The sequence below is a fragment of the Zootoca vivipara genome, chromosome 16, assembly GCF_963506605.1.
Source record: "Zootoca vivipara chromosome 16, rZooViv1.1, whole genome shotgun sequence".
Lineage (NCBI taxonomy): Eukaryota > Metazoa > Chordata > Lepidosauria > Squamata > Lacertidae > Zootoca > Zootoca vivipara.
This window is the reverse complement of record NC_083291.1, coordinates 29035090-29062383: the sequence shown is the minus strand read 5'-3', so window position 1 is coordinate 29062383 and position 27294 is coordinate 29035090. Positions and strand designations below refer to the sequence as shown.

Genomic DNA, 27294 nt, shown 5'->3' with positions numbered 1-27294 from the left:
TCCCGGAAAATTCACTGTTATATCTGTACTGTACCTCAGCCAAGCTGAGTCAGAGCTATATTTCTTTACCACGTTTCAAAATATTGCCTCTAAGAGTTTATATTGTGATACATTCATTATGTTGAAGGTCACATTCACGATGTAAAGTTACAGTCGTACCCTGGTTTTCGAACAGCTTAGTTCTCAAACGTTTTGGCTCCCGAATGTCGCAAACCCGGAAGTGACTGTTCCAGTAACGGGGGCTTCTACAGCTTCCAATTGGCTGCAGGAAGCTCCTGCAGAAGCCGCGCTTTGGTTTCCAAACGTTTTGGAAGTCAAACGGACTTCTGGAACGGATTCCATTTGACTTCCAAGGTACGACTGTACTAGGTAGCACAGTCCAGGGTTCAAAACTCCCATTGTTCTAAGCACATTTTGCAACAATGAAATTCATTAGTGCAAGCAGTTTCTGAGCTTGGCGCAGTACTGCGCCTAAGATTTCAGATTAAAACTGCAGAGTAGAAGGAAAGGAGGACCTTTTCCCTGCCTCCCCACTCTCTGAAGACTGGAGAAGAGGCCTTCTTAAGAATATTAAGGGGGTGGACAGGGGAAGCTAGACCATGTGAAAAATGTACGTAATATTTTAGCTGCAGCTCATTCATTTTCAGCTTTGTTATAAAAAGCACACCTAGACATTCCATTGTTGTGCCCACAACCTAGGTTTAAGGAGCCATTTAGCTCCCAGCTTTCATATCTCTGTTTCTAACACTGGCACAGTCATCTTAGAAGTGATGTGTAACTGCCGTGACCCATAAATACCAGCTGAGATGCATTGCAGCTAGTTTTGAGGCTGGTGGATAAGGCCCTTGTTGGAAGAATATATTTCTTGAGAGTGTCCTTAATTCTGACTCATCTTCTGGTTTTTCTGTCCTAGAGGTCTTCCCAGTTGGCTTGGCATCACGTGCTACAGCTTGGGCATCGGTACGTCCTCACTGCTCTTAAAACATCTTGCCTTAAAGCTTCTGGATTGAGGGTGTTCATCACCAGCTCCTCCTCACACCTGCTACCTTACTGTATGGAACGAGTGATGGAGCAATCTTTGGACAGTACTTCAGAGGGAAGTCCAACTGTGTCTGTTTCCACCAAGGCCTGTGAGCAGCTGAGCAGCTCGTTGGAGCTGGAGGAGGAAGCGAATACGGTGGTTCCAGCTCGGAAGTCCCAGATGATCTCCTATGCAGTAAGCAAACAGAATCTCCAGCACCGAGAGAGCCTCGCCCTGAACTTGGTTCCTCTACCTTGGGGATTCAAGAAGGTGTCTTTGGATTTCTCCACGGCAGGGCACATTGTTTGTAATGTTTCCTTTCTCTGTTCCTTTTCCAGGGCACTATCACCCAGGTGCTAAATGCCCAAGCTGGGCTCTATGAACTGGACAACAAGTTAACTCTGTGTCTTGCTTATCAGCAGATGTTGAATTCTGGCCGTGGGCTCCGACCAGGAGCAGGCGTAGAGGTGAGACTAAGGTCCTAGAGTTGGCGCTTTAAGAAGAAGCAGAGTTGGTGCTTTCAGACGATGCTGAGTAGGGTTGGGTGATACCTGGGTTTTCAACATAAATATATCAGCAGCTAAATACTACGATATGCTGATATATCACGACGTCTGACTCTGGAATGTTGCTTCCTCCCAACCTTCGAGAAGGAAAAAAAAGCTGAGATACATCGCCCAACCCTACTGAGCAAGCCGCCATACTACTCTGGCTCACATGAGCTGGGCGGGCATCAGGGTTTTGTTGAACTCAGCTGGCGGGTGGGAAGCTCCCCCCACCCACCCCCAGCTCAGCAAGCCCCTATGCTGCTCTAGCTCACATGAACCAAAGGGGCGGGGAGCTTCCTCAAAGGTGCTGGCAGGCAGGTGGAGCCCGGTAAAGTGCTTTCCGGAACATTCTCAGGCTCCGCCTACCTGCCTGCACCTTTGCTGTCTGCGGGCAATTTGAGCCATATCAAATTGTTTGAAACCGGTTGAAAGCCATACCGGTTTCAGACAATTTATAAATACATCGCCCAGCTCTTATGATGGAATCTGGCCTAGCCATTGCCCCATTCCTTCAATGCAGCACAGCCAAGGGCAAGAACTGCAGCTGACCTGAGTTAAGAGATGCTTGTTGGGAGTGAGCATTATCTTGTCTCTCTTTGCCCAAGCTGCTTCCGTGGTGCTTCTTAAACCTCAAAGGAGTAATGTTTGACTGGTGGGTTATCGGGTGAAATCATTTGGTCTTTTTTATGGAAACTGCAGTAGTTTTAAGAACTTGCTGTTTCCTTTATGCTGATCTGTCTGCTTGTCTTACAGCTCCAAGACGTCCACCTTGTGCAGAAGCCCTTAGCTGCCTCGCCTTCTGTACTTGGAGCTTGCCTGCGTAGCATGGTTGTGCTGAAGAGCTTTTCGGCATGCAGCACATTATACCAGCCTGTAGCCTCCTTTGGGAATCTTTATATTCAGCTGCTTTTGCGTTTCAATTTGAGCCTGCCGCTCTATATCTGGCTGGTCAGCTTGCTAGAGACTTTTGAGCAGAGGTGAGTGAAGTGTAGGTGGGTTCCCACGGATGATAACAGAAGAACCTTTATTGAAATACATAACTGGGAAACAGGGGCAAAGCAACTGCTTATATACATTCCTGAAAGCCTGGGCCACTCCCACTCCCAACGTGATTGGCTGTCTAAACTTCCAAGTTGCGAATCACGACTCAGAGTTCAAGGGCCAATGGCAGAGGCCAAGTCCTGAAATGTTCTGTGATTGGACATCATGTATCAAATCAGAACACAGGAGCTCAGAATCCTTAGTCCAGACTCAAGCTCAGGCAAACATAGACCACTGAATACATAACAGTGAGCACTGTTGAACTCATGGCATGTGACAGTATGAAGAAGCTGTGCAGCTTTGACTTCAGTTGGAAACCAATTCTTTGGAGCTATTTTCCAATCGCTGTTGTAATTTGTGGGTGGAATTGTCTCCCTTAGCCAAGATCTTTGAATTTAGAAGCTCTGTAATGATGGAAGACATTGATGGACATTCTCAAGACATTTAAACCTTGGACATTGTCCTTTATTTTCCCATATTTGGAGGCAGCGAAGGGACATACCAAATGAAACCAAAGGAAGCCTCTTTCTGCCTCCAGATATGGGCAAATAAGGGATCATTTAATTTAATTCATTATATCATTTTATTATCTAACATAACCGAATCTTTTAAACTTTCATATGGGAAGGGCAATATTTATGGATCAAGAAGCATTCTTGTGACTTTAGATAATAAAACAATTTGATGAAATGAATGAAGTTTAAAATTATAGTTATTTTTTCTTAATGATAATTTTATCTTATCTTTTTGTTGTTGTTGTAAACCATGTTGTGGTTGTTTGGTTTTATGGTCAGGTGGTATATAAATTTTATGAAATAAATAAAATCATGCCCACATCAAAACAGGCATCCTCTTATGATTTTTATAAGCAGTTGTGTTAAGAATAATGAGTGGTATTCAGCCAAGTTGTCCTCATAGGAAACCCATTGAAATTCATGAATGTGACTAAGTTACATTTGTTAATTTTAATAGGTCTGGTCTGAGTAAAGCTTAACTGAACACCACCCATTATTTTTTTAAAAAAATAGCTGTGTGATCAGGAGCATCCAACATTGCTGCCTGTTACTCTACTTGGTAGGGACATGGATGGTGCTGTGGGTTAAACCACAGAGCCTAGGGCTCGCCGATCAGAAGGTCGGCGGTTCGAATCCCTGTGACGGGGTGAGCTCCCGTTGCTCGGTCCCTGCTCCTGCCAACCTAGCAGTTTGAAAGCACGTCAAAGTGCAAGTAGATAAATAGGTACCGCTCTGGCGGGAAGGTAAACGGCGTTTCCGTGCGCTGCTCTGGTTCGCCAGAAGCGACTTAGACATGCTGTCCACATGACCTGGAAGCTGTACGCCCCGCTCCCTCGGCCAATAGAGCGAGATGAGCGCCGCAACCCCAGAGTCGGTAACGACTGGACCTAATGGTCAGGGGTCCCTTTACCATTTTACTCTACTTGGTACCCAGGCAGAGGGCCTTCTCAGTTGTGGCACCCACCCTGTGGAACATCCTACCATCAGATGTCAAAGAAATTAACGACTATCTGACTTTTAGAAGACATCTGAATTTTTTTATGTCTGATGTTTTATTGTATTTTTAATATTATGTTGGAAGCCACCCAGAGTGGCTGGGGAAACCCAGCTAGATTGGTGGGGTATAAATTATTATTATTATTATTATTATTATTATTATTATTATTATTATTATCTATTATTATTATCATACCCCCAAATTAAGACCAATCACTCAAGGCCCCGTTACCTTGAGACTCTGACCTTCCCACAACAACGCAGGACCTTTGTGGAGCTAAGATTCCACAGATGCCCTCAGCATATTTAGAGGGGAGATACTGGGGAATTCCCCATATGGATCACAAATGTATATATGGATGCAATCAGCTAAAGGACATTACACACTATCTGCTGATTTGCACAGGAAGTGACAGTAAACATCTATACATTACCAGGGAGCCAAATTTGCTCTGGCAGCCAAGAAGCTATGTTCCAGCTAAGCAAAGGCACTCCAATCTTAAATTTTAATGTTGTCAATTTATTTTACGTTGTAAACTGCTACAGGTTACATTGTATACGTTTTAGAGGAAAGTTTCCCTTTTGTTCTCTGTCGGCATTTGGCTATATACAATAAAAAAAATTGACTGACTTTGATCACTGATTATATTAAAGGTTTATAACAGATTAAAACCCTGACCCAACCCCTGATAATTTCACATAGAAGATGGCAGTTAAGAACATAGTACTGAAGAACTCGAGAACAAAGTGGGAGGGTAAAGAAGGACTTCTATCACAGAAAGTATGAAATGTCCCGTTGTGTGGGAATATCTTAGACTGACCTTTTCTTGGATGCGTACATTCACATCCCATAACCTTTTCCCTTACTGTTGTCTTGGCTTGTTCTGTGCTTCCTTCCTACTATCTCCACCTGTCGTTTGCATTTTCCCCTTCCTGGGGTTTTTATTTCAGGGTTGCATGAACTTGGAAGGTTCTAATGTATCTATAATTCCTCCTAGGTTTTGTTGTTCCCTTCCGAACCAGCAGTCGTTGCACTGCTTTAGCCACCAAGCCCTGGGGGCAGCAGAGAAGTTTATTGTTCCTATTCTGAATGTTCTGGTGCCGCTCGGAAAACAAGAGAGAAACATCCATCAGGAGATTCTGGCAGAAAAGCACCACTGCCCCCTAGAGCAGGTAACTCTACTCCTACTGTGCAGGGGAACGGGTGGCGCTGTGGTCTAAACCACTGAGCCTCTTGGGCTTGCCGATTGGAAGGTTGGTGGTTTGAATCCCCGCGACAGAGTGAGCATCACACCCCATAGTCAAATTCTTCTGGACTTAACTGTCCAGGGGTCCTTTTCCATTACTTTTAGCTCCATGAATGAAGGACTTGCTAGTAATGTTGAGAGGATGCCAACAATTCAGCGAACTGGACTTTCCCCATGTTTCTCAGGTATTAAATAGTTGCCGTTTTTCACCAAACATATCAGAACCTTGGGTACATCTAGGGTGGCGCTGTGGTCTAAACCGATTGGAAGGTCGGCAGTTCAAATCCCCACGACAGAGGGAGCTCCCGTTGCTCTGTCCCAGCTCCTGCCAACCTAGCAGTTTGAAAGCACGCCAGTGCAAGTAGATAAATGGGTACCGCTGCGGTGGGAAGGTAAACAGCATTTCTGTGCGCTCTGGTTTCCATTACGGTGTCCCGTTGCACCAGAAGCAGTTTAGTCATGCTGGCCACATGACCTGGAAATCTGTCTGTGGACAAACACCGGCTCCCTTGGCCTGAAAGTGAGATGAGCACCACAACCCCATAGTCACCTTTGACTGAACTTAACCGCCCAGGGGTCCTTTACCTTTTTTGCTCCTGATTGTAGCTCTGAGTGCTTCTATCTCTTCCTGGAGATAAGGATAATTTGAGCCTCTCAATCCTTTCCTAGTATCAGAGTTTGGAGCCGCCATGTCAGATTCCACCTTTCTCTCTGCTGTCTGCTATGGCTGAGAAGAAATGCTGGGAAAGCCTCAGTCCACTGCAGCAACTGAACTCAGTCCCCGAGCTCTGCAATGTAAACGCCCAGGAGCTGAATCTCAGATTGGCCTGGTCCTACTCCAGTTTATCTGCTGAGAGCTTTCAGCCTCGGATGGTAAGTGCTAAATTCAACTTCCTAAAAACAGCAATGTTCCTGCACTTGCTAGGGGTTGAGCTAGATGACCCTCTTCCAGGGACTGTGCTGAGGAGGGCTGCACTGAGGAGGAATGGTGGGAGCCATCCCCTGCCCCCCCTCCCCCTGATCCTGAATCTTCCCAGGAGCAGGAGGACAATATAGATTTGGAACAGTGGTTTGCAGAGGGGTATAGTTCAGAAGGCAGAAGCTGGGAAATACTGGATGGGGAGCAGCTAGGAGAAGAAACACTGGAAAAGAGAGGGTTAACAGGTTCACAGTCATTGGACAGCATTCCTCCAGCGCCTTTCCCCAGGTCAAGAAGAGCTCAGAAAGTCTCAGAACAGAAAGCGCAGAGGGTACAAGCTCAGATTACAAGATGTAGGAGTGACGTAGATTAATAGAGACGGAAGGGGTGTAAGCCTTAATTGGGAGCACCGCCATTCTGGGTAGATCCCGTTGTGTTATACAAATGCTTATTATTTCATTACAAAGAGATCCCTGGAAAATGTGTGGGAATAGCATCATTTAATCATTAAGTCTGGTCAGTGTTCTTCACCTTTTTCTTTTCTGTTTTTTTTGGGTGGGTAGGTGTTGCTCGGGTGGCTAGACTATTCCAGCAGTGGCTCCCTCAAGTTACAAGACAGAAGTAAAGCACTCCCTTGTATAATATTTCACAGAGATGGCCGGCCATTTGCTGATACGTCTTTAGTAGGTGTGTCCATCCTATATCAATTATATGGTTTGAATGCTCTTAAAAACCAACAATATGATGCTGGCTCTTAGGACTTAGAAATTTTTTTCACAGCTTTGATTTTGAGAGTATAGCTTTCTTCAAAAGAAACTATTGTATTGGATCTTTAAACAAAACCTGCGAAGATAGATTAGCACATAGTAAGAGCATAGTATAGTATTCTAAACGAACTTCCAAAATACAATACTAAGACAGCTTTTACATTTGAACAAAGTTGCCAAAATAGATTGTTACACATCATGATAAAAAGGTCTGACACCTGACAAGGAAAACAAATAGCCTATTCTTAGCCATGCAATCTTCACCAACCAAGTCAAGAAAATGCCTTTTTTTAAAAAAAACAAACCAACTTTGTACTAATTAAGAAGCATGGAAACAAATACTTGCAATTCCTAGGACTTCAGAGAGGGGTGAAATAATGTTGCCTTTAATTTTTAAAGGGCTCTTGATTATCTGTGGTTTAATCTTGCTTTGGGATCTAGCTCTGGGGTGCAGCGGAGAAGGGCTGTGCAACATTAGGGACAAACATATCGTAACTTGTAAATAGCCTTTGTTGGCATAAGTTAAAACAGTAAAATCATAAAATCATACAAAGTCATCCAGATACATTGCTAATCCAAACACATACAATATATAAAAGACTAGATAACCACCACTGAATAAATCAGGCATCTTTAGATTTAGCTGTAAAGATCTCGGCTAAGTACCCTGAAACAATCTTGGTAGTTTTGAGAGTATCATCCCTCAGCAAATATTGGATTACAGACTCTCTGCAAGTCGATATTATGAGGGAGTCTCTAGGAGACCTCTGCAAATTTGCGGGACAGCGGGAAATCCTTGCTAAATTTCTGATGCTGCTGAGGTCTGTAGCTTGGTGAAAGGTCTCATTTTATCTTGCCCTCCAGCACGCCTGCCCCTTCCCATAACTGGAGTCCCCCTCTCCCCTATTTTACCTTCGTAAACAGATTGCTAACTTTGTCTCAAGCAGCTACAGATGGAAAGCCACTGGTGTCCATACTACTTTGTGCTCAAAGGAGGATTCTCACAGCTAAGCCATATTTCCCAGTCTCTGCCCCTGGAGTTTGGGGGATGAGTTTGGGGGATGAGAAATAAGAGATTTAGCACAGAGAGTAGAATGACTTGCTTTAGATTTGAGGACCAAGGCTTCTGCAAGCACCTACATCTGCTTCACAGTTAAGACTTTTTATTTAGCCAGCTTTGCTTAACTGTTGACGTGGTCTCTATTTCTATTATTGTTGTTTGCTTATTGCAGGGTGCCTCCTGCAAGTAGAAATATTTCAGTTTGTAATGGAGCAATTCCTTCGAAGTGATTTCCCTTCTTGGCAGCAGCTGGGGTCACACGAGCACATAAAGGAGAAGAAAACAAGGCAAGTCTCCCTCTTTCTCTGAGTCCCCGAAAGATTGAGAACCATGGCAGGGCCTCGGAGTGGTACAAAGCACACAGGTGAAAAGTTCTAATATAGAAGGTTCTCCTCAAGCGGTGGAGGAGGAATTAGGAAGCTGCCCTGCCTGTTTTGATTTGGGGCTGGCGGTGGCAGCAGCAAAGCAGGAAGAAATATTCAAGGCCAGTCATCTTCAAGCTTTTCAGGCTGGAGGTTCATTTTAGCCCAAATAAGCTACAAAACCGACATTGCAGTGTGAAATGCTCCTATGTGGGAGACCCACTTCTCTGTTCCGTTGAGAACCCCCTCTCCATTTCCCTCCAAAGTCTTTGCTGTTGTAACTCAGCAAACCTTGTGAAAACTGGAAGCAGCAATCAACAAAAAAGTCCTGCCCAACAGAGAGATGTTTTTAGCAAACGCACACCGAAAGGCTTCCCTCTGCTGTCCTTTTCCACAGCTGTGTTTACAGTGGTACCCTTGTTCTCAAACGTCTTGGTACTCAAACAATTTGGAACCCAAACACTGCAAACCCAGAAGTAAGTGTTCCGGTTTGCGATCTTTTTCCGGAAGCCAAACGTGCTCCGTTTTGAGTGTTACGCTTCCGATTTGAGTGCTATACTTCCGTTTTGGGTGTTACGCTGAGTTCTGTCTGTTTTTGCTATTTATTTTGTGTTTTTGTTTTTGCAGCTCTTTTTGCTTTGTTTTTGTGACTGTGTGCAACCCAGTTCAGCTACTGATTGACTGACTGTGTGACTGCAGTACATTGTTTATTGCTTTCATTTTATGGATCCATGGTCTTGTTAGGTACCGGTAGTAAAATTCATATTACCGGTAAATTGCTGTTTTAGGGGTTGTTGTCGTCCCGTCTCCCCCCAATAACATTTCAACACAAAAACAAAAAAGCAAAAATAAAATATAATTAAAAAAGAAAGAAAGAAAGAAAAATATAACAATTCTTACATTAACTTGACATTGTGGACTTCCTTGATTCCCCCCACACTGGGTCCATTTATTAAATCTAAATTAAGCAATTTTCCTTTATCATCTTAAATCATTCTAACACAATTTTTCCATTATTTCACAACCAATTCTACTCTACACAAGGAAAAAAAAAACATCAACTATCCTCAACCTATAATTCATTAATTAATCCAAATCTAAATTTATTTTCCCATCCATCTCTAATTCTTCCTTTAGCCTCACAATTTATACCCCAAATTTTTTCCATACATTCAGATATTATTTCTTTGATCATAATAACCTTTAACCACATTTATCTAATTCTACCCCGCTTCCCCTGGACTCCGGATCTCCCAGATGTATCAACCAGCTCCATAAAACGTTCCAGTTTCGGACCATTTTAATCAATCAAAAAATAACCCATTGTTGCTCCTCACCCTAATCCCACTCTTTCACCACCTATCCACCACTCTCCCTTCTTTGTTCCCTGCTGCCCTTCAATTTTCTAACTGTAGCACAGTACTATCCAGCTATGTTTCCACTTTTCAGCCCTATCTCAATTCCCCCCCCCCAGTTAAGCTCAGGCCCCAGCATGGATGTTTTAGGAGTTTTTAAACATCTGGAACAGATTAATCGATTTTGCATTACTTTCCATGGGAAATAGAAAAAAATTCCTTCAGTAGCACCTTAAAGACCAACTAACTTTTTATTTTGGTATGAGCTTTCGTGTGCATGCACACACGAAAGCTCATACCAAAATAAAAACTTAGTTGGTCTTTAAGGTGCTACTGAAGGAATTTTTTTCTATTTTGCTTCGACAGACCAACAGGGCTACCTACCTGTAACTTTCCATGGGAAAGCGCACCTTGCTTTTGGAACGCTTTGGTTTTGGAATGGACTACTGGAACAGATTAAGTTTGAGAACCAAGATACCACTGTATTTACTTTTGTAAATAATGGGATTGAACTGTACTCACCCCACTTCTCTGCTTTCCTCCAAGGCCTTGCGTACAGTTTTGTTTTGAGGATGTGGAGATCCTTCATACTCCTGAAAAGAGACCCTCCGAGGGTCACCGAGTGAATGAAAGGACATCTTCTCGAGCAGAAGGCAGTGGCTCCTCCGCAGCTGAGCCAAGATCCCAAGAGGGCAGAATATCCAGCGCAGGAAGGGCAGAGTTGGGCCCCAGCACAGCAGAGCCTTCCCAGGGCAGCGCTGCAGAAGCGGGCTGTGTGTCTCGCCTGTTCCTCGTGACGCAGAAAGAGGGGCTCGTCTGGCGCAACTATCTGCCGACTTCAGGAGACGGGAGCAAAGGCGGCCAGGCAGCGCAACTCTGCTTTCAAGCCACAGTGGTATGGATAGGCAGCCCTGAACTGTGCAAGAATCTTGGAGAAACCAGGAGCCGGCAAGAGCTTAACACTTTTGCTCTGCAAGAGACGAGTGAAGCCCAGCAAAAAGTAAGACAGGCGAGGTGGCAAGGGATGTTTTCAGAATCCTCTCCAAGGTTGGAGTGGAGGTAGCTGGGTTGACTTTTGAGATGAATGCTGCCTCCTGCATTGTTCCTCTACTGATGTACAGGTGAAACTCGGAAAATTAGAATATCGTCGAAAAGGGCATTTATTTCAGTAACGCAACTTAAAAGGTGAAACCAATATATGAGATAGATGCATGACATGCAAAGCAAGATATGTCAAGCCTTTATTTGTTGTAATTGTAATTATTTGTCGTTAGGCGGGTCAATTATAAATGGAATGTAATTAATGAAATGTAATAGCAATGTTTATTTTTTTAAATTTTTGTATTATTGTAACTATTGGTTTTATTACTGTGGAATTTCCAAAAGAAAGCATTTGTAAAAATTAAAAGAAAAATTAAAAATAATAAGTTTCATTACTGAAATAAATGCACTTTTCAGCGATATTCTAATTTTTCGAGTTTCACCTGTATATTGCATTTCCAAGTGTTCTGCAGCTGGTTTTAATTCTCATGCTCTCTCAAATGATCAGAACAGCCATTCTGTTGCTTCTTAATGTGTTTTGCCTTTACACTTAAAATCGGCTTTCTTCTCTTACTGGCCTCTTTTTTTTTCTTTAAAAAAAATTCTCTCTCTTCAGCTGCTGCTCCTGTTCCTGAGGAAATCGCTCCGGTGGTTCCCCTTCCTGCACCCTGATCACCTGTACCAGCTCACCATACCCCAGTGCACGGTAAGGATGAAAAACGGCTCCAGCTCCAACCCATTCCTGGAAACGTTACAAGAGACCTGCCAGTCATTTCTGGGGTTCTTTGATTTCCTGTGATCAGAATGCTTGTTCTTAGCTGGAGGCATCTCCCACAATCCTGTTCTGCTTGTTTATCCCATGTCTCTTCCTTGTTTGCTCTGCTAAATTGTCAGTCTGTAGTTTGTAAATTTGTTCTTGTTCGTGACCCTTTTCTTTCTGAGTCAGTATTTACCTATGCCTTAACAGAAACACATTCCCTTGATTTGCTACTTTCCCCAAAGGATCTATTACCGTATTTTTCTGTGTATAAGATGCCCCCCATGTATAAGACACCCCCTACTTTTGGGGACCTCAAATTTAAAAAATGGGCATGTGCACTATCCGTGTATAAGATGCCCCCAGATTTCTAACCTTATTTTAAAGTAAAGGGGGGGAAAAAACTAGTATTATACATGGAAAAGTACGGTACTTTTTTTGTCCATTCTTCACATACTTCTGGGCTCGGGGACGGATGTGGGTCTCCTCTCCCCTCTATCCAGAGGATATAACTGATTGGGTGGTATATAAATGCCAAGTTCATATTCCTGCATTGCAAGGGGTTGGATTATAGGACCTTTGGGGGTCCTTCCAACTACAAGTATTCTATTGCACAATATTTTTCTATTCTTCCCCCCCCCCCCAGCAAAAAAACAAGTTTTATTGGGGGAAAACCCACAATTTAACAAAAACACACACACACATTTATTTATTCATTGGGCTAAAAGTTATTGCTCAGTAACACACACTAATTTAGGAGCAGCCAAAGTGATGCCCCTCAGATGTTGTTGGACTAAAACTCCCAGCATGACGAGTCAGCATGGCCAGGGATCAGGGATGTTGGGAATTGTAAGCCAACTGGAGAGCGCCATGCAGGCTACCCTGGATAATTACTATTAAAAAATTAGAAATCTCATCTTACTGTTCAAAGCCTCTAAATGTGAATCAGAACATAGCGAGTCAAACCACCCCTTTAAAATAAAATTTAAAAGTTACAGTGTAGGCCAGGCTGATCTTCAGATGCTCAGGCCTGCTTCATTCACAATGAAGGTGCTGTGAAAATACTTGGCTGGCAGTGGCTTCACATGGTCTGCAAGCTGTTTGCCCTGTTGTCCATGCAACTGTACAGATCCATCTCCGCTTTGTGGCCAGCAAAGACTCTCCATGCAGTAAGTTGTATATATATTACAGCTGAAGCCACTCAGTTCCAAGCATGTTCCTGGGAATTAGCATTTGACTGCCAATATACATGAAACTTCCTTCACTTTGATTAAAAAAGCTATTGAATTTTCTATTCTGTACCACGTCTCCTCCCCCATCGTTCTGCCCGGACACTGAGGTCCAGCACCGAGGGCCTTCTGGCGGTTCCCTCGCTACGAGAAGCTAAATTACAGGGAACCAGGCAGAGGGCCTTCTCGGTAGTGGCACCCACCCTGTGGAATGCCCTCCCACCAGAGGTCAAAGAGAACAACAATTACCAGACCTTTAGAAGGCATCTTAAGGCAGCCCTGTTTAGGGAAGCTTTTAATGTTTGATGGATTTCTGTATTTTGGTGTTTTGTTGGAAGCCGCCCAGAGTGGCTGGGGGAACCCGGCCAGATGGGCGGGGTATAAATAATAAATTATTATTATTATTATTATTATTATTATTATTATTATTATTATTATTATCCAGTGCTTTTTAAAGTAAAAGTGCCATGGCTGTCGGCATGAAATGGCTGCCATGTGCCTCAAGAAAAAGAGGTGACAATACTCTTTACTAGTGAGTGTTGTAACAGCAAGAAAAGCACTGACTCGTATCTTTGGTGATGTTGCTGTTGCAGGACTTGGGTGTCTTTGATCAACTGTGCTGCTCGCCGGCACAAGAAAACCTGAACGCGCTGAGACGTTCCTTGTTTCTACCTGTTCCAGATGGTGCCCTCCTGCACCACGTGGGCTGTGCTTCTCAGGTATGCCTGTGTGTGTTGCCTCACGGTGAGAAGTGAAGCTACAGGGAACCAGGCAGAGGGCCTTCATGGTAATCAATCACCCCCTGGAACACCCTCCCATCAGATGTCAAGGAGATAAAGAACTACGCAACTTTTAGAAGACATCTGAAGCCAGCTGTGTGTCAGGAAGTTTTAAATGTTTGACACTGCAATATGTTTTCATAAAGGAACGTTGTTTTTCAGCTGGTTTCAGCAGTGCCAGAGATGGATCGAAAGCTGTTTTCCATTGAGGAGATTCTCAGCTCCAGGTAATCTAGCCTTCCCTCTGTTCCTGTTTACTAAGAAGCTGATAAGAGAACCTGTGGAGAAACATTAAAAAAGAAAGAAAGAAAGATTCACGGGGAACAACACGGCCCGGTCAACCAGTTCCTGCAATGGGGAATTTTTGTATTGGCTGGTGACTCTCCGCTAAGAAGAAAATGTAATGATATTCCGGCTTTTAATGCCAACATCTTTGGCTGTGGATATGAGAGAAGCTGGTTTTTGAGTACCAATGCCTTGTATTGAGATGAGAGAGAGCTAGTTGAGGACATGAGGTGCACACAGACCCTCGTCTTAATCTGAAGAGTAATTTGTAGAGTCATACTTCGGGTTAAGTACGCTTCAGGTTGAGTACTCCGCGGACCCGTCTGGAACTGATTAATCCACTTTCCATTACTTTCAATGGGAAAGTTCGCTTCAGGTTAAGTACGCTTCAGTTTAAGTACTCCACGGACCGTCTGGAATGGATTAATCCACTTTCCACTACTTTCAATGGGAAAGTTCGCTTCAGGTTAAGTACGCTTCAGGTTAAGTACAGACTTCCGGAACCAATTGTGTTTGTAAACCGAGGTACCACTGTATGTGCATGGGTAGGGAGATCAGGGAAGCGGTGCTCTCTTGAACTCCACCAGCCCCCTCCATAAACGAGTGCTGCCTCCGCCTTGATTAATGTATAGATGCTTTTAAACAAGACCAAAAGGGATGATCGTGTTAAGATTAAGCACCAGAGATGCCACTTAAGACCCACGTTGCTCAGTATGCACCATGCGGCCATGTCAAGCCGTGACCCATTCAATCCCATACCTCCTGCCACACACCTTTGCTTGAATCTGCACCTCTTCTGCCTTTCAGGTTCATGTCTGGAAATTGTTCCTTCTGAACTGGGAAGTTTCCACAGTGATTATGCCATTAGGGAAGTGGTTACTGACTCAGCCTGCACTGTTTTTTGTGGGGGATGAGGAATATCTGATACCTAGCTCCATCTGCTGCAATCTCTGTCTTATCCCTGGATATTAATGAAGGGTACAATTTGGCAGTCCTCGCCTTTGTCTCATGCCCGTCTGTCAGTTGCCTTCTTTTGTAGGCTTTGCCTCCAGATTTATTCCACCGTCTCTGCTCTTGTCAAAGAACTTCCCCTCTAATGGCGCTGATTTGCTGCCTCTGCTTTTGCTCCCGTTTTCCCTGCCCCCCCTTTTGACCATAGATGTACAAGGTAGAGACCACTTCGGTGTTTGCTACCCTGGACTCCTTTGGGAAGAAAGGCAGGATAGGAATTTAATCAATAAATCCTGCTCTCGCTCAACATGGTGTCCACTCAAGAGCCATAATTCTTTCCCGTTGAAGAATCTCTCCTACTGAGACATGCTGACACTCCAGCTGTTTCAATAATAATAATAATAATAATAATAATAATAATAATAATATTTTTGTTGTTTAGTCGGTTCCGACTCTTCGTGACCCCATGGACCATAGCACGCCAGGCACTCCTGTCTTCCACTGCCTCCCGCAGTTTGGTCAAACTAATGTTCGTAGCTTCGAGAACACTGTCCAACCATCTCATCCTCTGTCGTCCCCTTCTCCTTGTGCCCTCCATCTTTCCCAAAATCAGGGTCTTTTCCAGGGAGTCTTCTCTTCTCATGAGGTGGCCAAAGTATTGGAGCCTCAGCTTCAGGATCTGTCCTTCCAGTGAGCACCCAGAGCTGATTTCCTTCAGAATGGATAGGTTTGATCTTCTTGCAGTCCATGGGACTCTCAAGAGTCTCCTCCAGCACCATAATTCAAAAGCATCAATTCTTCGGTGATCAGCCTTCTTTATGGTCCAACTCTCACTTCCATACATCACTACTGGGAAAACCATAGCTTTAACTATGCGGACCTTTGTCGGCAAGGTGATGTCTCTGCTTTTTAAGATGCTGTCTAGGTTTAATAATAATAATAATAATAATAATAATAATAATAATAATAATATATTCCTTGCCCATCTGGCAGCGTTTCCCCAGCCACTCTGGGTGGCTCCCAACAGAATATTAAAAACACAATAAAACATCAAACATTAAAAACTTCCCTAAACAGGGCTGCTTTCAGATGTCTTCTAAAAGTCAGATGGTTGTTAATTTCCTTGACATCTGATGGGAGGGTGTTCCACAGGGCTGGCGCCACTACCAAGAAGGCCCTCTGCCTGGTTCCCTGTAACTTACTTCTCGAAGTGAGGGAACTGTCATAAGGCCCTTGGAGCTGGACCTCAGTGTGTGAGCTGAACGATGGGGGTGGAGTAAAATAAAAAAATTCCTTCAGTAGCACCTTAAAGACCAACTAAGTTTTTATTTTGGTATGAGCTTTCGTGTGCATGCACACTTCTTCAGATGAGGGTGGAGACGCTCCTTCAGGTATACTGGGCTGAGGCCGTTTAGGGCTTTACAGGTCAGCACCAACACTTTGAATTGTGCTCGGAAACATACTGGGAGCCAATGTAGGTCTTTCAGGACCAATGTTCTTTGGTCACTTTAAGAGTACAAACATATTGAGTTGAGAATCTGCCAGAGATGGAAAGAAGATAAAGTCCCTACTAGAGAAGAATGGCAAATTAAGTTGATGGACTACGCCGAAATGGCAAAAATGACCGGAAGAATCAGAAATCAGTACCGCCACAACTTTAATAAGGAATGAGAAAAATTATAATTTACTTAAAACCCGTTGTAAACAGTTAAAATTGTTACTGGGATTGCAATAACGCTTGTAATGTAACGACAAATTATGGATGTAATGGAGATGCAAAAATATGGATTATTATAAAAGATGCAGTAGGAAAGGATTAACAATAAGACCACTAACGGGAGGATGGAAGTCCAGGAGATTCTTTAGAGTCTTGTTTTTATATAGTATGTTCTTTATGTGAATGTAAATTTTAATATGGAAAATGAAATATATATATAAAGAGAGAGAGAGAATCTGGCTGTGCTCTCTCCAAGTATTTGAGAACCTGGTAAAACACTTAAACCTGTTCCCACTAATTAGTTTCACAGGCTCCTTGGTCTCTTTCTCTGGCCTAATAGTGGAGAGGACTTTGCGTCAATCTATTGCTGGAAAGAAGTCGCCTGGAGAAGTTTTGATGCAGCAGAAGGGTGAGAACCTGGAATGTACTATAGAAGGAGCATTTCTGGTCCATGGCTGAGCACATAAATAAGACACATGGGCCTTATCGGTGTGTCTGGGTAAGACAAAATGATTCTTGAGAGCTGCTCTGGGGCCAAGTCTGTAGATCTGTCTTTCCTAACTTAAAGGTAAAGGGACCCCTGACTGGACGACTCTGGGGTTGCGGCGCTCATCTCACTTTATTGGCCGAGGGAGCCGGTGTACAGCTTCTGGGTCATGTGGCTGGCATGACTAAGCCGCTTCTGGCTAACCAGAGCAGTGCACAGAAACGCCGTTTACCTTCCCGCCAGTACCTATTTATCTACTTGCACTTTGACGTGCTTTCCAACTGCTAGGTTGGCAGAAGCAGGGATCGAGCAACGGGAGCTCACCCCGTCGCGGAGATTCGAACCGCCGACCTTCTGATCGGCAAGCCCTAGGGGCTCTGTGGTTTAACCCACAGCGCCACCCGCGTCCTTTACTTAGGGACGTTTCCTAACTTAGAGTTAGGGTATTTATTGGATGAGATCAATGTGTTGCCTGTCTTCCTCAGGTAACCTCTTACCCCGGGATTACACCGTGAAGCTAAGTGTATCACCTACAGTTGGTGCTTCAGAAGTGCTGGATGTGTACATTGAAACGGCATTCTTGCCCTATCTTTGGGGTTTGCTTCCTGGCGCCAGAATTCTCTTTCAGAACTTGCAGCGCAAGGTTTCCAGGTACTGGTATGTGGATCCAAAAGGTGTTGAAATAGACTTAGGTGCCTACTCTGGGCTGGTTAGTGTGTTTGTGCTGACCAACACCCAGGGCTGTTGCTAGGCGGTGGTGAGGAAGGCCCCCGCCAGGGGCGCAGGCGAGAGTGTGTGTGCAAAATCTGCTAAAAACATGTCCATAAATATGTCTACCAATAAAAATATTGATTATTGTCTCATAAGAAAATGGTTTTAAATAGAGGGTCTTGAATGAGTGGAGGGTGGGGTTGGAGGAGAGGCGGAAAGAAGAGCTAATTTGTTAGTGGCTAGGGGGCGCAATCTGGACGGTTCTGCCAGGGGCGCAAGATCACATAGCTACGGCTCTGCCACCCCCCCCAACCTTGCCATGCTCTCATTACTAGATACAGTGGTGCCTCAACTTACGAATTTAATCCGTTCTGAAGTCGAAAAATTCGTAAGACGTAAAGCGCCATTGGAAACGCGATTTCCCATAGGAATGCATTGGAAACGGAAAAAATCGTAAGTCGAAGCAACCCTATCTAAAAATTCGTAAGTCGAAAAATCCCTATCTAAAACTGCCGCTTTTCCCCCCGGATGTCGAGACATTCGTAAGCGCGCGGCCATTACCCACATTCGTAAGTCGAAAAATTCGGTTGTCAGGTTGTTCGTAAGTCGAGGTACCACTGTACAGCGTCGGTATCTGTGGATGTCAAGTCCGTTGGGGACACTATTGATTATATGTTGCATTGTTAAGTTATATGAAATTCCGAGGGCTCAGCACTTAAAAGAAACGGACATTTTAAGGCTGGTGCAATTACAAACAGGACTGAGTCAAGCCCAGATGTGGCAGTGGTGTGCTGTACTAAGGGGGGGGGCGAGAGCGGGGATTAGCTGAGCTCCAGTTCTTTGAGAATCCCATTTCTGTCCCGTTCCATTTATATATTTCTTTTAGGATAACTTCCTTGAAAAATCAAAACCTCTGTATTGCAGATTCAAAAACGTCTATTGCACATACATTGTGTCCAGCTGCGTGTGTGTTCTGGCTGCTGCACCCCACGACCTTTCTTCCCTGTGAGTACAAATCTCTTGACAGCTCTATCCTCTCACCCAACTCCCTACTGTGTTTGGCTAATGCGTTTCATTTTTTCCTTTTGAAAAAATCTTTTTTATTTGCTTTTACCAGTACATGTTTGCAGTCAAACAGTTTATATAATCATTTCATGAGATTCTCTGACTCTCCTGATTTCCCCCATCATGGTTCCTTATTACAATGTTTAAAACTACATATCAGTCCATTCTCCAAATTTTCCAAAATTATCCATGGTTTTTGTTACATTACAAGTGTATCTCAAAGTCCAGCTAAAGTTTTAACTTGCTTACAGTGGTCTCCTAGATATATATAAACTTCCCCCATTCTTTTTTAAAGTCCTTATCCTCTTGATTCCTGAGTCCCCCAGTTAGTTTTGCCATCTCGGCATAGTCCAGCAACTTGACTTGCCATTCTTCCCTAGTTAAGATTATTATTTTTTCCATCTTTGGGCTAGCAACATCTGTGCAGCTGTTGTCGCGTACATAAAAATGTATTTTCTGGTCCCTTGGGATCTCGGTACCTATAATTCCTAATAGGAAAGCTTCTGGGTTTTTTTTAAACAAAAGTTATTTTAATCCCCTCCCCCAAATTCATTATATACCATTTCCCCAAAATGATTTTGTTACCTTACATGTCCACCACATATGGTAAAAGGCACCTTCCCTTTCTTTACACTTCCAGCAGAAATTTGAACTTGTTCTATACATTTTAGTTAACTTAGTAGGGCTCAAATACCCACCAGTACATCAGTTTCATATACAGTACCGTATATTCCGGCGTATAAGACGACTGGGCGTATAAGATGACCCCCAACTTTTCCAGTTAAAATATAGAGTTTGGGATATACTCACCGTATAAGAAATATGACCCGGCGTATAAGACAACCCCCGACTTTTGAGAAGATTTTCCTGGGTTAAAAAGTAGTCTTATATGTAGGAATATACAGTAATCTTCTTTCAGCGTACAAGATGCTGTGAATTTCAAATCTGTTTCCCAAAGCCTCTCCCAATCTGCCATCTGTATGTTATGTCCCAAGTCCTTTGCCCAGTGTATCATAACCGATTTAACCTGTTCATCTTTTGTATGCCATTCCAGGAGCAAATTATACAATTTCGACAGTATTTTAGTATTGCTTTCTAGAAGCTCTTTTTGAAACTTTGGTATCTCGTAGCTAAAACCTTTCTTTTTGTCTATCCTTTTTGTCTTTTTAATTTTAGGCAGCTGGGTGCCACCTCTGCTCCTTCCGTGGTATATTTGTCCAAGATAACACCTGAGCCGTCTAGTCTGTGCCAAGCACAGGTTGCCTGTCACTTGACGTGTGTCCTGTCTTTGTCCTTGCACTGGAGCTGTTCCCTTTGCAACAGCATCTTCACAGAGGTCTCCAGCAAACTCATATCCTCTAGCTAGAACCTTTCTCCTGGTATTTTTCTGTGCAAAGGGGGCATGTTTTTTATAACAACTTTTATTGGTTTTCAATTACAATAAGGCCAATGTTAGCCTCATTATAACAGTGCCAAATTAACAACAACAACGACGACAACAACAACAACAATTTATTATTTATACCCCGCCCATCTGGCTGGGTTTCCCCAGCCACTCTGGGCAGCTTACAACAGAAAAATGAAATAAAATAATCTATTAAACATTAAAAGCCTCCCTAAACAGGGCTGCCTTCAGATGTCTTCTAAAAATCTGGTAGCTGTTTTTTTTTTTTTGACATCTGATGGGAGGGCGTTCCACAGGGCGGGCGCCACCACCGAGAAGGCCCTCTGCCTGGTTCCCTGCAACTTGGCTTCCCGCAACGAGGGAACCGCCAGAAGGCCCTTGGTACTGGACCTCAGTGTCTGGGCAGAACGATGGGGGTGGAGACGCTCCTTCAGGTATACTGGACCGAGGCCATTTAGGGCTTCAAAGGTCAGCACCAACACTTTGAACTGTGCTCGGAAATGTACTGGGAGCCAAGGTAGATCTTTCAAGACTGGTGTTATGTGGTCTCGGCGGCCGCTCCCAGTCACCAGTCTTGCTGCCGCATTCTGGATTAGTTGTAGTTTCCGGGTCACCTTCAAAGGTAGCCCCACGTAGAGCGCATTGCAGTAGTCCAAGCGGATACAATTACTAATCCCAATCATCCAGATGCCAAATTATATAATTTGGGTGGCCTCCCGCGTGCTGGAATTGATGGTTTGATTAATTACTTTGTTCTTGCGTTCCAAAATCTTACTCATCTCCATTACATTCCAGTCAAAATAACAATTCCTTATACTACAACTGCAATATTAACGACATCCACTTGTCTTGACACATTAAATGATTTATAAACCCAGAGGTCAAGCATTCAAACTACAGTGGTACCTCGGTTTTCGAACGTCTCCGTTGATGGACATTTTGGTTTACAAACGCCGTAAGCCCGGAAGTAAATGCTTTGGTTTTTGAACATGCCTCGGAATTTGAACATGCCATGCGGCTTCTGCTGAGGCTTAGCTGCTGGCTGTTGAGTTTTCGGAGTTCGGACATTTCAGACCTCAAACGGTCTTCCAGAATGGATTACATTCGAAAACCAAGGTACCACTGTATATCCTTCTTCCTCCTGTGTGTGACAGTTATTCTGTCTGTGGCGTTCCTTCCTGTCCTTGTAAAACATTATGTCTATCTATTCACATTTTTGAGTGGAGAAAGCATTCAATTGTAGGAACCCGCACCTATATTCCGAAGGACATTTACTTGTTTACCACCTCAGTGAGAAGTGACCTGAGTTTGCCATCTTTTTCTCTCTTTCTCTTTCATCCAGGGAAGATGCAGCCAGTATAACCCACCTTGCCTGTCGCGTACAGGAGTGTGCAAAGCCCGTGCCAGGTGAGTACAGTGGATTAGATTTGAGGTGAATTTGCTTTCCACAATCTTCCTTTGATGTGGCTTTGAGGGTTCTGTTTAGTCAAAGAGTCAGGATTTGAATGCAATGTCTGTGCAGCCTGAGCAAGTCTCAAAGTATGCCTGGTTTTGCTCAGTTCCTTTCAGCCCCTTCAGCCAAGTTTTTACCTGCCCCATACCTGACATGGTATATGGCACCAGGTATAGGGTAGGCAGGTGTGGCTTGGCCAAACAGTCCTCATTGGCCAAATGCCAGAGTCGCCTAGGTGGTCTAAGGGAGGGTCCTCACTTGGACTGTACTGTAAGCCAGTTGAGTAGACTGTCAGGTGTGGTGAGTCCTCCTCTCCCTTTGATAACTTCACAGACAACAATTAACAAGCAGTTTATAATTTATAGTCCTTTTATTCAAGCATCAGGTCGCAAGCAAAAATCCACATCCCTCCACAAGGAGAACAGTTGGCTACTCTAAATCCTCCCCCTTCCTTCTCCTGCAACATCCTGGGCACCAGTGAGAAGTCCCTCCTCCTCTTTGCATCCTTTGTTCTCTAGTTCGTGGGGAAGGAGGTTCCCCCACACTCTAATGATGTCTCGGCTAGCTGCTCCCTCCCTTCTGTTTCCCTTGCCATTATCTCGTAGTTAGGTAACTCCTGTCTAAGCTGCTCTGTGTCTGTGTCTCTCCCTGCTTCTGAAACCACTGAAGACAAGGGGTGTGTGAATCTTCCCCCTCCAGCTCCTCTTCGGAGAGAAGCTGATCTGCCTGAGAATGCATTCCCCAGTCCTCTGCTTCAGGCCATTCCCTTACATAGACAGACCACCATTCCGAGTCAGAATAATTTTGTGATCTTGTTACTCCTTCGAACCCTACTTTTGCCTTCAGAATCATAGTAGAAGATGGAACAAGTGAATTTGTGGTGGTATGCAAGAACCAACAGGTGCAGAAAGTGCTGGGTTTGAGCACCAAGGAGTGGGATGTTCTACAGAACCATGTTCAGAACACAGGCAGTATTGGCATTCAGCACAGTGAAGTTACTACGGCTCCTGGGGTGAGTGGCTTATTGTCCTCTGGTTGAACTGCTAATCCCGTATCTGAAATACGAATTGTACCTAGTGATCTTCTCTGTGTATTTCACCAGTAATCTTCTGCTTTTGATAGCAAACTGAGGAGCGTGAAGACATGTTCACCTGGTACTTGAGAAGCTTATGCAGAAGCCCAATTGTCTGTCGGCCTGTCCTGTTGACTTTCAGACCTGATAGAAAGCCCTTGGGGGATCACGAGGCAGGTACGTAGATATGTGTCCTCAGTCTTATCAGAGTTCAGGTGTCATGGACTGGTTGGATGCAGAGGAATGATGGGAGGAACCAGCTGGGGAACCCTCAAGGGAAGAAAGCTCAGAGCCTGGAAATGATAAGTGCTCAGAGGGAGAAGACTGGGAAGAGGAGGTGTCAGAAGCTGAAGAGGCAACAGGGCTTATTGAGCTGGGAGAGTCTGTGGCAGAGAGCAGTCCAGAATCAGAGGCAGAAGCTGAAGCAGGAGGGTGAGAGGGGAGAGTCCAAGAGGCAGAGATGAGTCAGGCTGGTGAAGAGTCACTGTGTCTCTCCCTTCTGCTCCCCTCTTAGTCTCCCAGAACCAGAAGAGGCATGAAGTGGTAGGAGCAAAGACAAGCACACAGGCACAATCTCTGATTGCTTGGGGAAAAACCCTGGAGACTTGGGCAGCAGTGGAGAGGAAACTGCTTCATGGAGGGGAAAGACTGACTGTGCTCATTAGGCCTGACACTCTGCCAAGTCTGTGCTGATTGTGCTTTTGCTAATCAAGAGTTAACCCCAAATTGCACAGTGTGATTTACTGCTGGTTTGCTTCTAACATGAACATACAAATCTCTACTGCTGAGGGAAGAGACTGCATTTTTTAAATAGGTTATAAAATGTCTTCTTGGGCAAAGCCTCGGGCAACACAGCAGGGTAACGTAGTGGATAAAATTTGGGCGTGGGAGACCAGGGTTCAAATTGCCACTCAACCATGAAGCTCTCTGGGAGCCTACCTAAGTGGCTCAGTATCTGCTTGGTTCTCTTGGTGTTGGTTTCTGCATGTTCTGTCTAGTACATTGGTGTTAAATGTAATCTATTGGAATGGTAATGGTTTTGGGAAACACAGTAAACCCAATTAGGTTCTCTGTCTGAGGAAAGAAGAAGAAAAGCCTGTCCTTTGCAGGAGATTCTCATGCCTAAGTCAGAGGTGGGTTGTCTGATGGAGATATGGGTGGGGTTGTTTTATGGGGCAGCTGACTCCCCTAAATCCTTTTGAGTGACAGTCATTTCCCATTGGTGACTAGTAGTGCTTGTTGTATGTGAGGCACTGGGCAAAGCAGGTTCTTTGCCATAATAAATTTGTGCTTGGAGAGGCAAGCCAAGGCAGTATTTAAACATTTGCCCTCCAAACAAAAGGGATCCCCATTTCTTCAATGTATTACAGACTGAAGTTGTGTGGTTGTAATTGGCCAACATTCTTTATGGGACACATAGAATCATAGAATCATAGAGTTGGAAGAGACCACAAGGGCCATCCAGTCCAACCCCCTGCCAAGCAGGAAACACCATCAAAGCATTCTTGACATATGGCTGTCAAGCCTCTGCTTAAAGACCTCCAAAGAAGGAGACTCCACCACACTCCTTGGTAGCAAATTCCACTGTCGAACAGCTCTTACTGTCAGGAAGTTCTTCCTAATGTTTAGGTGGAATCTTCTTTCTTGAAGTTTGAATCCATTGCTCCGTGTCCGCTTCTCTGGAGCAGCAGAAAACAATCTTTCTCCCTCCTCCATATGACATCCTTTCATATATTTGAACATGGCTATCCTATCACCCCTTAACCTTCTCTTCTCCAGGCTAAACATACCCAGACACACTTCAGTAGTAAAGCCCTTACTCCATTAGCAAATAGGAATCCTGATGTAGGGATTTTGTCTTGCTCTAGAGAGATGAATAATTCTTTCCGAGATGATTGTGGCTTCCAAAGCACATAGCATCTGTTGCACCCCCGAGAAAAAGGTTTACACCTACACATCTCCTGTTCTCAAAACTGGGTCCAGATTGCACTTTCTTAATCTCTATTCCAATCAGCCAGCATGTAACTCATTGCACTTGTAGTAATATAGGATTGGCTCACTCTTATCACCACCAGTCTGGTGGAAACCTACCTTGCTGCAAATGCATTCATACCCTTTTGATGGCCCCCTGCTGTATGTAAAAGCAGAGTCCTAGGAATTTCTAGGATGCTGTGCCAGATTGGCAGTGGAATTCTTAAGGCTTGCACTAGCCATTCTATGTGCACATAACATGTTATGGCAGGCATAGGCAAGCTCAGCCCTCCAGATGTTTTGGGACTACAACTCCCATCATCCGTAGCTAACCGGACCAGTGGTCAGGGATGACGGGAATTGTAGTCCCAAAACAGCTGGAGGGCCGAGTTTGCCTATGCCTATGTTATGGGGACATGAGTGGCGCTGTGGTCTAAACCACTGAGGCTCTTTGGCTTGCCAATCAGAAGGTCGGTGGTTCGAATCCCCACGACAGGATGAGCTCTTGCTCTGTCCCAGCACCTGCCAACCTAGCAGTTCAAAAGCACGCCAGCGCAAGTAAATAGGTACCGCTGCGGTGGGAAGGTAAACAGTATTTCCGTGCGCTCTGGTTTCCGTCAGTGTGTTCCACTGTGCCAAAAGGGGTTTAGTCCTGCTGGCCACATGAACTGGAAAGCTGTCTGTCGACCAACGGTCCCTCCCTCGACCTGAAAGCGAGATGAGTGCCACAACCCCAGTCGCCTTTGACCGGACTTAACTGTCCAGGGGTCCTTTACCTTTACTTTCTTTCTTTTTTAAATCAAACTTTATTGAGATTTAAATCAGATCAAATCAAGACAGAACAAATTAAAACGTATCAAATCAAAACATAAGAATGCATACAAATCATCATACTTCCAAATTTTCATCTGAAAAAGAACTAATATCTAATACAGAATTCAGCTAGACCTTCCTGTCTAGTCTCTTTTCTCAGTCAAATTCAACTAAAATAAAACATACACCAAATGTATCTCATAAACATGTCAAATAAATAAAATTTTCCTCTCCTTTCATATACTTCCACTTGTCTTCATCTTGGTCTCTCTAAGTTTTTAGCTGGTTACTGCTTCCTCACTACCTTTACTTTTTTTACATAACATAGTTTTTATTGAACGGGTTGAAAATATTTATGTATTGGGAATCAGAGGGAAAGGGCAAGTATGTAGGCTGTTGGCCTGTACATTTTAAAATAAGCAAAAAAAAAAGCAGGTTTGGCAATTTGATTAATATACCTGTTGTTGTTTTTTGCGGGTTTATAATGGGTTGGAATGGTTTGTCATCCATGGTCCTATAGACCTCTTGTTATTTACACTTTCAGGACCAGAATCTGGAGATTGTGGCATGTTGTAAAGGCAATGAACTCTAACAGGATGTCAGCTTCTTAAATTTAGAAAGAAAATTGTAGGTGTCCAGGTATCTTTTCCCAGCTTACAGTCTGAGTTTAGTGTTGTCCTAACCAACTTTCCCTAAGAAAATATCTGAATTTTTAGGTAGCTCAAATAATGTTTTAAAAGTAAATCAAATGGGGGAAAAAATACAATGGAATTATACAATGGCTAAATGGTTGTTTGGTTTCACCACCCCAAGTCTTATGTGGAATGTTGAGACTTCATTGTTTATAGTGAAACTGTGTGTTTTTTTTCAAGGCTCAGGACAGTTGAGGAGGTTTTTCTCCAATGACTTGGAGTTCCTAAGTCAGACGAGGCAACGGTGGAACTTGATGTGTCTGGATGTCCAGGAGGCAACATGAACATGATGCTTGTAACAAAAGGCTGTACATCTCGGTTCTTACCCTGCTGCGGAAGAGCAATTATGAAATTTCTGCTTCTTCCATGCAACCCATCATTTGGAGACATGACATTTATGTTTCTCATATAAAATGCAGTAAATGCAGTAAACTATTTTGTGGCTTTTTAATAATATTCCTAATTGCTGTTGCAAAAAAATAAACACCCATGTTAAACATCTAGCTTGTTTTTCTTTCATGCAGATGACTTAATTTTCACCATCTTTCGTGTATTCTAGCCAATTTTTTGCAAATTCTGGCCCTGACCGTTCTAGCTACTATGAATGCATAACATGCCAGTTTTTATTTTTGCTGAGTAGTATTTTGATATACATTCCGAGGCTTTGAGAGGTTTTGGGACAAGGGGAATTCCATAGCTGAGAGCCCCTCAAAACACTTCCTTCACATTCTTGAGATCTTGATTAATCAGAATTAAGAGGATTTCTATGCAGTCTTAAGGGTCATGTAAAAAAAAAGGACTGAGGTGCTCTGATTTGCTAAACAGGCTTTTTTTTTTAAAGCCTCTTGACTTCCACTAATCGCTAAGTGGAAGCTGAGCCCTCTAGCTGGAAAAAAAAATCAATGAATATTTTTGCTACACGAAGGAAGAACAGGTCAAGTATATTCTAAATCCGTTTTTTATTCTCAGTTACTTCAACAATGTACACAGTTTCTAGCAACAGATAATGTACTTACTATACAGGCTTTCCCTCCC

At 43.7% G+C, this 27294-nt stretch overlaps 1 protein-coding gene across 1 annotated transcript; it reads left to right on the top strand.

The window, feature by feature from the left end:
* Positions 1–911: 911 nt before the first annotated feature.
* LOC118097618 (CST complex subunit CTC1) lies at positions 912–27294 on the top strand (the record flags this gene model as incomplete). Its single annotated transcript, XM_060268915.1, is given in 19 exon segments — positions 912–1216; positions 1360–1488; positions 2323–2546; positions 5120–5294; positions 6038–6241; positions 6851–6974; positions 8287–8401; positions 10378–10831; positions 11489–11578; positions 13452–13577; positions 13800–13864; positions 16893–16999; positions 17563–17728; positions 18713–18793; positions 20030–20189; positions 21601–21665; positions 22558–22723; positions 22834–22960; positions 26440–27294. Coding segments are annotated over 19 exon segments (2987 nt in total), but the record flags the coding sequence as incomplete, so codon positions are not given.